The following is a 9,065-nucleotide window of genomic DNA, read 5'->3' on the forward strand; positions in this document are numbered from 1 at the left end:
TGTATCTGTGTGAGATAAATTGCGACCATTCACGGATGAAAAATATTGCGATCGTTCATGGATAGGAAATATTGAAACTAAAGGAGGGTTTGTGTCTAAATTGTGCAAATTTAAGGATGAAAATTACAGCAATCTCTTTCCTCTCTAACATTTCTCATTGTAACAAGCAGTTGGTAGAATTCCATTGATACAGCCCTGTCTACGTATAAATATCAACGCGTATAACGGAGTCACCTCATCACAGGCTTGAGTGGTAAACACGTTTAGTAGAAGGAGGGGACTAGAGGACAGTTCAGCTGGGAGCGTAACGTGGCAAGAACTCGTGAAGAACGTTGCTTCGCATAACACATTCCATTAAAAAACTGCACTAGAATTTATTGCAACCTGTTTTAATAACGCGCCGAAAATTGTGTACAAGATGCTGCCGAGACGACGTGTCATTGATCTTCTGCAAGTCATTTCATTTCAGTCGTAAGTGCACCACCGTCTGCCAAAAATTGTCATGAGAAAAAAAATCAGAAGCAGTGATACCGTCAAATGTGAATCGATGATCAGACATGCCTTCTTTGCTCCCAAATTCTGCATTCAGAATATTCCAATTCGAATTGATAAAAATATTTAAAAACATCTAAAAATATACTACAATTTCGCTTATCTAATAATATTAATATAATCACCAAGAATTATGATATAATGGGATATCGTTACTTATTTTGTTAAAATAATGAATATAATATTCCGTTAATTTTTTAAAGGTATTACGTAAGTAAACGTAAAAAAAGTGAACGTGGAAAGTGACAATATTAATGGCAATCTGTCAGCGGAAACTACACGTGCAACGCCCATTAAAGTAACGATCTAATTATCGATCGAGATATTTGATCGGGACAAATTTTTTCCGTAGCAAAGAATAAAGATCTATTTTGTGATAAATGTAAAATATGATAGAGAATTTCGAATGAAACTGTGTCGACTTCCATTTTAGATGTAGATGTCCAGCGCATGGAAATCCCATTGGAGCAACCAATGTTCGCGAACACGGAAAAGCTCGGAGTACCGCGGCAAATGTCGCACCCGACAAGGAATATGCTTTCGAGGTAAAAACTGTTAAGGAAATTCATGTAGAATAAAAGATCGCGTTATGTCGCGCATGATAGTTCACCGCTTCAATCACAGACCGCGCGATTATGAAATCGAAAGCTTCCAGCACATGCTGTGTCCAGAATTGCTCGTAAAATACCAGTATTTGCTGAGGCAGTTTATTAATCTGCTGATAACAATCTTGATATTCGAACTAGATCAGGAACGGTGCAACCAATGAGGTTGTCCTGATAATTATTTTGTGCGCAAAAAGATATATATGCTTTAAAAAATATACGTACTTATTTGTATTAGAATTTTTTGCGTATTATTTATTTATTTTTTATATTTCTTAAATTTAACAAAAATCGGAAAATCGACTGTTAATTCGTGTTAAATGTATACAAAAATGATATTTGTAAAATATTGTTAGAACGATAACTTAATTTTTGTAGTTTAGTTATTCGTTTGTTACAAGTTACACGATTGTTTCAGATGGCTTGTTCCACGGTGAGATATGGAATAGGGGTAACGAGAGAATTAGGGATGGACATGCAGAATTTGAGAGCAAAGAAGGCATGTCTGATGACCGATTCTAATCTAGTGAATCTGGCACCCGTAAAAACTGCCATCGACAGTCTGTCCAAACATGGTGTTAATTTCGAGATTTATGATAAAGTATACGTGGAACCAACTGAGCAAAGTTTGCAGGACTCGATCGAGTTTGCTAAGCGTGGACAGTTCGACGCTTTTATAGCGGTACGTATGCAACAAGTTTCTTATTCTTTCCTACGTGACGAGCATGGTTACGATAGTGTGAAAAATTTAAGCGAACCAAAAGATTTTTATAAATAAATCAAGGTTAAAGGAGGATCCACAGAGGATCAACTGTGATTAAAATGCAAAACTTCGACCGTTTTAGTTAAATACGTTTATAAATATGTCTTACCTGTCCTAAACTCTTTATATTTGTTAAATATTTATTATACTATTTCGCAAAATACTCAAAATAATTACTATTTATTTGCGTTAGATTGTAAATTATATTACAATAAATTAATTCGCAAGTGAAGTTTGCGGAAGCTTTTTTTTTCCCACTGTATGTACATATTTTCACAAACGAAGAGAAATTAATTTCTTAAATTTATAGTAGATGAAGAATAAGATAAAAAAATTGCCCGTGCAATATGTTTGCAAATTATGGATTCGAATGTTCAGGTCGGCGGCGGTTCCGTAATAGACACTTGCAAGGCGGCAAATCTATACACGTGCGACCCGGACGCCGAATTCTTAGATTACGTAAACGCACCGATCGGAAAAGGTAAGCCGATACAGGTGCCTTTGAAGCCGCTCGTCGCTGTTCCGACGACATCAGGTACCGGTTCCGAAACAACTGGTGTGTCTATTTTCGATTATCGACCACTGAAGGCCAAAACTGGAATTGCAAATAGGTAATATTCGTCGTGCTATCAATCAAACAGCACGATAATGCAGCGACGCCAAGTACAGCTGAGTAATATTCCCTAGATCGAAAATTATTCGCGATTTTTAGTCTTAAAGATATACACATAAAATCCAATATGAATAGACGGTCGGAAATTTAACGTTTCTTATTGCAGAGCCCTACGTCCAACTTTGGGAATCATCGACCCTCAGCACACTCTGACTTTACCAGAGAAAGTATGCGCTTATTCTGGTTTCGACGTGCTGTGTCACGCATTGGAATCCTTCACAGCGATACCTTACACAGAAAGGACACCATGCCCAACAAATCCAATCCTAAGACCGGCCTATCAAGGCAGCAATCCTGTGAGCGACGTTTGGGCGCGATATGCTCTGCAAGTTATGCGCAAGTAACGAATGAACCAATTACTTGTACAAAATGCTTCAAAATCTGCACCTTTACTTTGAACCGTAGATTCGTAAAGCTTTAAAGGAACTGTAGATTGATTCTATATCAAGCTAAAAGTAGTCAAGCTAGAAAATAATTAAAATAAAGTAACGAAATTATATAATATTAAGAAATTAAAGTATCTTAGCGAATTAAATTTCAATAAGGTAAATATAAATCGCAAAATTTATTTTTTTATTTCGTTCTCGATGAATTTTAATTTGGAACGAATTAAATCTAACATTAAAAATTGAAAAGCTTTGAAAGTCGCAAGTTCTCACAATTTCACTGGAAAGAAAAGTTAACTCTAATCTTTTTTCAAAGAAAATGTACAGTTTTAAAATGTTTTCTCCGGTAAGGCAAGAATGTATAAAGATATATAAAATCTATAACACTTGATCTTTTTTGTGCAGATACTTTCAACGAGCAGTTTACAACCAAGATGATTTAGAAGCAAGGAGTCAGATGCACTTAGCAAGTACAATGGCAGGTGTTGGCTTTGGAAATGCCGGAGTTCACCTTTGCCACGGTCTCTCGTATCCTATCAGTGGAAACGTTCGAAACTTCCAACCAGAAGTAATTACAAATGCAAATTTACACGACAAATTTATAACAAATAAATAATTTACCTCAATTTATAGTGAAAATTAGTTCTTGAGTGAATATCGACAAATTTATTTTCGCGATAAAGAAGCTTGAAAACATGAATAAAAATCTTCGATCAATAGTCAAATATTATTATCATAAATCCACTAAAATTCTAAATTCCCTGCTCGTATATAATATATTTACATCGAGTAATTTTCCTATCTCATTTCAGGGATATAGTAAGAATCATCCTATTATCCCTCATGGTCTATCCGTGGTGATTTCCGCGCCAGCCGTGTTTTCTTTCACGGGAAATGCATGCCCAGAAAGGCATTTGGAGGCTGCGAACTTGCTCGGTGCGGACGTCAAGAATGCCAAACGAGCAGATGCCGGCAAAATTTTGGCCGACACAGTCAAAGAGTACATGCGAATTATGAAAGTCGAAAACGGCTTGACGGAGCTCGGTTTCAAGAAAGAAGACATTCCTACATTAGTTCAGGGGACATTGCCTCAGGTAAATAATGTGTTCAATGATCCACATTTCCGTTCATTTGATGTCTCGTGTATCAAATGAAAATTAATTAAACGTATCAAATTAATAAAAATAACATTATCTTCTTTTCCAGCATCGCATTACGAAATTGGCGCCACGCGAGCAATCCGAAGAGGACCTCGCGCAATTATTGGAAAATTCGTTTACCATATATTAATAATCGTTTTGTGATAAGATCAAATTTTGATCAAGCATATGTATATATATCATAGACGATAAATAGAACTTCTATTTTTTTACATTAAACGCAACAGGAAAAAAACTACTAGAAAGCATATCAAAGTTTTTTAGAAACGTATTTTATCGAACTTATTTTGTTGTCTTGAAAAATTCAAATTGTTTGTTATACGAAAATAAATGTGTTTTTAACTCACCAGAATGATTATTTCTATGGTTCATTTTATGTAACATTGTTTGAAAAGTTATGGTTAATAAAATTATAATAAATTATTAATAATAAAATGTATGACGTAAATATTATGTTAATGTACTTAATAATGTAGTATATATTATCAGCTATTTATTAGAACCATGTATAATGAAGGACTCTTATTCTGTCCATGAAACTTCTACAATTGATCTTGATAATGAGTTCATTAATTACTTAAATTTAACCATGTGATTAACTACAATTAATTTCATCTATTGCTTACTACAAAAATTTCAACAAACGCTTTATGATTATGAGCTTCTAAGTGAATACGGTATCCCTTGCTCGTTTTACATTTTCTATCGTTTAAAATTAGCCGGTCGCCTTTTGCTCTCTATGTGCACACGTAGAAATAGCGTGTGGACCAATGCACTGTACCGTATGTACTACACGAGTTTTAACATTCATACGTAAGAAGATGCAAGGCTGGGGGTAAGACTGAAAAAAAGTATTCGGTCTTCCCCACATGTTTGCATTCACGCACATAGTATATATATATATGCTCAGCGTAATATAAGCGTAATAAAGAGTAGTACAATTATAATATATGTGGGATATGTACATCTCCTTAAAGAAAAAAAAAAATCTATGTAAATGTCTATAACTATACAATATAAACTATATAAAGATATTCCCGACATTTAAAGAGATTCAACGTGAAAAATAGCATGATTATTACGTTTAATGACACAATGCATGCTGCAAATTCTTCAGCTCATCTTCATATTTATAATTCGACAAATAACAAAATTGTAACGTACGCAACTTCTCTTATAAAGTTTCGTAACAAGCTTCACGCTGTTTACCGTTTGATTCGCCCTCGAGAAGAGGGTTGGAGGCTGTCATTTTTAATCCACACTTTTGAAGAAAAATTACTAAATATTATCGAAACAGTGATCAAGTCATGGCGATTGTAGGAATTAATGGATTTGGAAGAATAGGAAGAATGTGTCTCCGTGCTTGCCTCGAGAAACGCATTGAAGTAAGATTTTTGGTAATTGTGGGGTTTAAATGTTATGTCATTTAATCGAAAACTAAATGGCAAATTAATAAATATCATAGGTAAAATTAATCAACGACCCGTATCTTTCAACGGAATATATGATATATCTTTTTAAACATGATTCTACTCACGGACCGTATCCTTTATCTTTGGAATGTGAGAACGAATATATAGTTAGTGGTGGTAAATATATCTTTAATTAAAAAATATAAATATTAAATTTGTAACATATAATAGTTTTTACAGTTACTGCAAAAATTTTCCTACTAAGTTAAATTTCAACTTTCGTACTGCAAAATGTTATTTTAAATTGTTTTACATAAAATTTCATTTTACGTAATATTTAAGTACATATAATTTCTGTGCCATTAATGCTTTATACAATGAAATATCATGAATGTATATGAATGTATTGTTGGATCGCTCGATGAGAGACAAGAATTGCAACGTCACAAGAAAGACAGCCATATAAAATAGCATGGAAAAGCATGGGAGTGACGTACGTTATTGAAGCTAGCGGAGCATTTACGGCTTTAGAAAAAGCAAGCGTAAGAAAATAACTGGATATCCCTCTCTTTTCAGACTTACCAATAGATACAGGATCCATGTTAGGTTGATCACAATATGCCAGAAATCCTGAAAAACAATATTTTCATTCAAACAAAATGACATTTGGTATTAAACTATGTTGTTTATATTAAACAAGCCCAAGTCAATGAAACACATCTAAATCCAAAGAAAATTTTTTTATGTAATCAGAACAGTCTCGAATCTTGAATCACATCCAGTCTCGGGTGTCTGATGACATATTTAAAAGAAATAAATTACACGATGAACTTTTGGTCACGTCACACGATACGATTTTACAGCTACACATTGATGGAGGCGCGGAAAGAGTCATTATCACCGCGCCGTCTGCAAACGCGCCGATGTTGGTTTTCGGAGTCAATCACATGTGTTACAATCCAAAGAAAGACAGAGTTGTGTCCGCCACGTCTTGCACTACGAATTGCGCGGCTCCCATCATCAAAATCATGCACGACAACTTCGAGGTCCTCGAGGCGATGATAACCAGCATACACGCGGTGACAGCGTCCCAAAACACCGTGGACGGCCCGATAGAGAAGGTTGCTCGATGACGAAGATATTAACGTGTCTTCCCAAATGGATCTTTTTCCACGCATACGTTTTTCTTTTTTCGCCTGATCTCGACGTTGCACGGTGATGAAATAAATAGCATCGTCGTGGCGACCTACGAATGATCGTTATGTTTTATCAAACTTTCATTATCCGTGCGATTATACTTCGCCACAGGTCCGGTCCACTACGTTATGGAGAGACGGTAGAGGCGCGCTCCAGAATATCATTCCGACCGCAACCGGCGCCACCAAGTCATTAGGCAAAATTATCCCCGAGCTCAAGGACAAGATTTCTGCCATAGCATTCAAAGTACCGATCCCAAACGTCTCATTGTGCGACATGACGTTCAGGTAATTGGCGGATGCAAACCCGCCAGTGAGTTCACCGAACGACTGACCCGTAAGATACGGTCTATCCCCGGTCGAAATTTTAAATTCCATATTAAGCCCTCGAGTGGAGAAAATAGAGATAAGTACCCACTTGCAGCATCGAAGGAACATTTATTGCGCCCCGAGGGAATTTAGTCCCTCAGAGTCGAAATTTTAGTTCTGCATTAAGTCTTAGGTGAAAAAACGGCAATAATTCCCCTAATTGTAGCATCAAAAGAGAACAATGGAAAAGCTTGGGTCATTTAATGTAGAATTAAATAAGACTTAAAGTAGGACTAAAATTTCGACTCGGTTTACTTCGGTTTCGTTAACAATGTAACGTACTAAATCTCACACATAAAGAGAAGAGTACGAGTTTCCTCGGTGCAAACATATTCTAACGAGATTCCGAATTAGACGTATTCAAATTTAATGACGGATGAATCACGGTATCCTCGCACCTTGTATGACGCCACGAACGCGTCTAATGTCGTATGAAACCCGCTGCAGAGTCAATAAACCGACAACGTACGAAGAGGTGAAGGAGGCGATGAAAGAAGCGTCAGACGGGGATCTGAGAGACGTGCTGGGTTACACGGAGGACGACTGCGTTTCGTCAGACTTCAACCACACGACCTACTCCTGCGTGTTCGACGCCAATGCGGGCATCCCGCAGACCAGCACTTTCATCAAGATCGTTGCTTGGTAATAATGCCGTCGTAAAATTTGATTTTCTAATTCCGATTTTCCGAAATTACGGGCAGCATTCATAGTCAGATCTGAAATTTAAGGTCGTCTTAAGATCATCTTTAGATGCATTGTAATGCTAATGAAACGATCCGTACAGCACAGATAAAAAATGTTGCTGCAGAGGCAAATTTTGCACAGCGTTTGCTATAAAGAACGATGGAAAAAAATGGATATTTTTTCGGAAAATTTTTGCTTAAAAAATGTAAATTATACACATGATCTTACATTTTTCTCGGACTGCTGCACACGATGGTAGCATTTTATCCGCCTATAGCTATGGGAAAGTAGTCAAAATTCGTCTTAAAGGGAACAAAATAAGTGACTTTTAATACAATCTTAAATGTAAGATCCCACTACGAATACCGGCTTGTAACGTTTTACGCTACATCTTACGCCGGATTTTTCGATTTCTCCGCAGGTACGACAACGAGTATGGTTACTCGTATCGTATAGCCGACCTAATTCAATACATGCATAACGCCGATACCGGTAATATCCCTGTAACCGGACAAGCTATCGAACACGGTGACGATTAACGTCTGATGAAAATCATGAACAACCAACATGATACATATTGCACTTTGTCGTATATTTGACGTCCATCTTTGTTGTAACGTACGCAATCGAAATAATGCTTAATATGGCGGAGTCATAAAAGAGTTGCAACCATTTTTTCGACGAGTTTTGCAATGAAGGCACCACAGAATTTAAAACCGTTGAGCACGGAATGCGTTCCGAAAAACTGTATAATGAACGTATTGCAACTTTTTTGTGACTGGCTATATAAAGAATACACAAATTCAACGCATATATACTCGACCATATATTTGCCCAGACAGCACGGATCTCGGGGCGTTCCGAGGATGTCCTAAGGACGTCCGCAGAACGTGCACGGGATATTGCGTGCTATTTGGGTTGTGGAAAGTTTCTCCCGCGCATTTTTTATTCCCAGACTTGCATGCGCGATATATTTACCTGTTGATCGAAATTCCTCGCGAAGCCGTGCCAACGTCCTTGAGAAGCAGCAAGTCGCGAGGTTATGACGCGATTCGCGGACATACTTTGAACTCGCGCGATACGCTCGGGAAAAGTTTCCCCGTCTAAATCCGCGAGCGCAAGTCGTAACACGCGACGCGAATGCGTTCGAGGAGCATCCGCTGCGATTGATTCGGCTCCGGGTGGATCCGGGATAGATCGATGTGGCGCCAAAAGGATCGGGAGGAATTTCCGCCATTGGCTCGGCCGGCTTGAAGTTCGCGGCG

At 37.3% G+C, this 9,065-nt stretch overlaps 3 protein-coding genes across 4 annotated transcripts in view; 2 read left to right on the forward strand and 1 right to left on the reverse strand.

Annotated features, from left to right (window-relative positions):
• Positions 1-9,052, reverse strand: part of LOC106748176 — an 83,761-nt gene extending 74,709 nt beyond the window's left edge. Inside the window, exons 1-2 of the mRNA XM_014626428.1 lie at positions 8,779-9,052; positions 6,134-6,181 (exon numbers count right to left, since the gene is read on the reverse strand). The gene's annotated coding sequence lies outside the window, so the exon portion shown is untranslated. The remainder of the gene's footprint in view (positions 1-6,133; positions 6,182-8,778) is intronic.
• Positions 257-4,574, forward strand: LOC106748178 (probable hydroxyacid-oxoacid transhydrogenase, mitochondrial). Of its 2 annotated transcripts, XM_014626433.1 has the most exons (9): positions 257-471; positions 756-850; positions 986-1,097; positions 1,576-1,839; positions 2,299-2,531; positions 2,700-2,933; positions 3,385-3,547; positions 3,792-4,073; positions 4,186-4,574. In XM_014626433.1, exons 2-9 carry the CDS (start codon positions 807-809, stop codon positions 4,267-4,269), a joined length of 1,416 nt encoding a protein of 471 aa, XP_014481919.1. In that variant the 5' UTR covers positions 257-471; positions 756-806; the 3' UTR covers positions 4,270-4,574. The 2 variants fall into 2 exon arrangements, with proteins under 2 accessions (XP_014481919.1, XP_014481918.1); XM_014626432.1 differs by lacking the exon at positions 756-850.
• LOC106748180 (glyceraldehyde-3-phosphate dehydrogenase-like) lies at positions 5,447-8,350 on the forward strand. The gene is made up of 7 exons (XM_014626435.1): positions 5,447-5,524; positions 5,605-5,728; positions 5,978-6,093; positions 6,415-6,672; positions 6,860-7,035; positions 7,564-7,758; positions 8,222-8,350. The coding sequence occupies exons 1-7, from the start codon at positions 5,447-5,449 to the stop codon at positions 8,337-8,339; spliced, it is 1,065 nt and encodes a 354-aa protein (XP_014481921.1). The 3' UTR covers positions 8,340-8,350.
• Positions 9,053-9,065: the final 13 nt, after the last annotated feature.

Source organism: Dinoponera quadriceps, unplaced genomic scaffold (assembly GCF_001313825.1).
Source record: "Dinoponera quadriceps isolate SergipeBrazil2010 unplaced genomic scaffold, ASM131382v1 scaffold2600, whole genome shotgun sequence".
Taxonomy (NCBI): domain Eukaryota; kingdom Metazoa; phylum Arthropoda; class Insecta; order Hymenoptera; family Formicidae; genus Dinoponera; species Dinoponera quadriceps.

What these genes read in the sequence shown, in the direction of transcription:
- LOC106748180 (XM_014626435.1), top strand. Translation starts at nt 5,447, where the DNA reads ATGGCGATTGTAGGAATTAATGGATTTGGAAGAATAGGAAGAATGTGT. An exon ending in GCCTCGAGAAACGCATTGAA is followed by an intron (nt 5,525 to 5,604) that starts GTAAGATTTTTG and finishes TAAATATCATAG; the next exon opens with GTAAAATTAATCAACGACCC. An exon ending in CGAATATATAGTTAGTGGTG is followed by an intron (nt 5,729 to 5,977) that starts GTAAATATATCT and finishes TCGCTCGATGAG; the next exon opens with AGACAAGAATTGCAACGTCA.
- LOC106748178 (XM_014626432.1), top strand. Translation starts at nt 419, where the DNA reads ATGCTGCCGAGACGACGTGTCATTGATCTTCTGCAAGTCATTTCATTT. An exon ending in GCTCTGCAAGTTATGCGCAA is followed by an intron (nt 2,934 to 3,384) that starts GTAACGAATGAA and finishes TTTTTTGTGCAG; the next exon opens with ATACTTTCAACGAGCAGTTT. An exon ending in TTCAGGGGACATTGCCTCAG is followed by an intron (nt 4,074 to 4,185) that starts GTAAATAATGTG and finishes CTTCTTTTCCAG; the next exon opens with CATCGCATTACGAAATTGGC.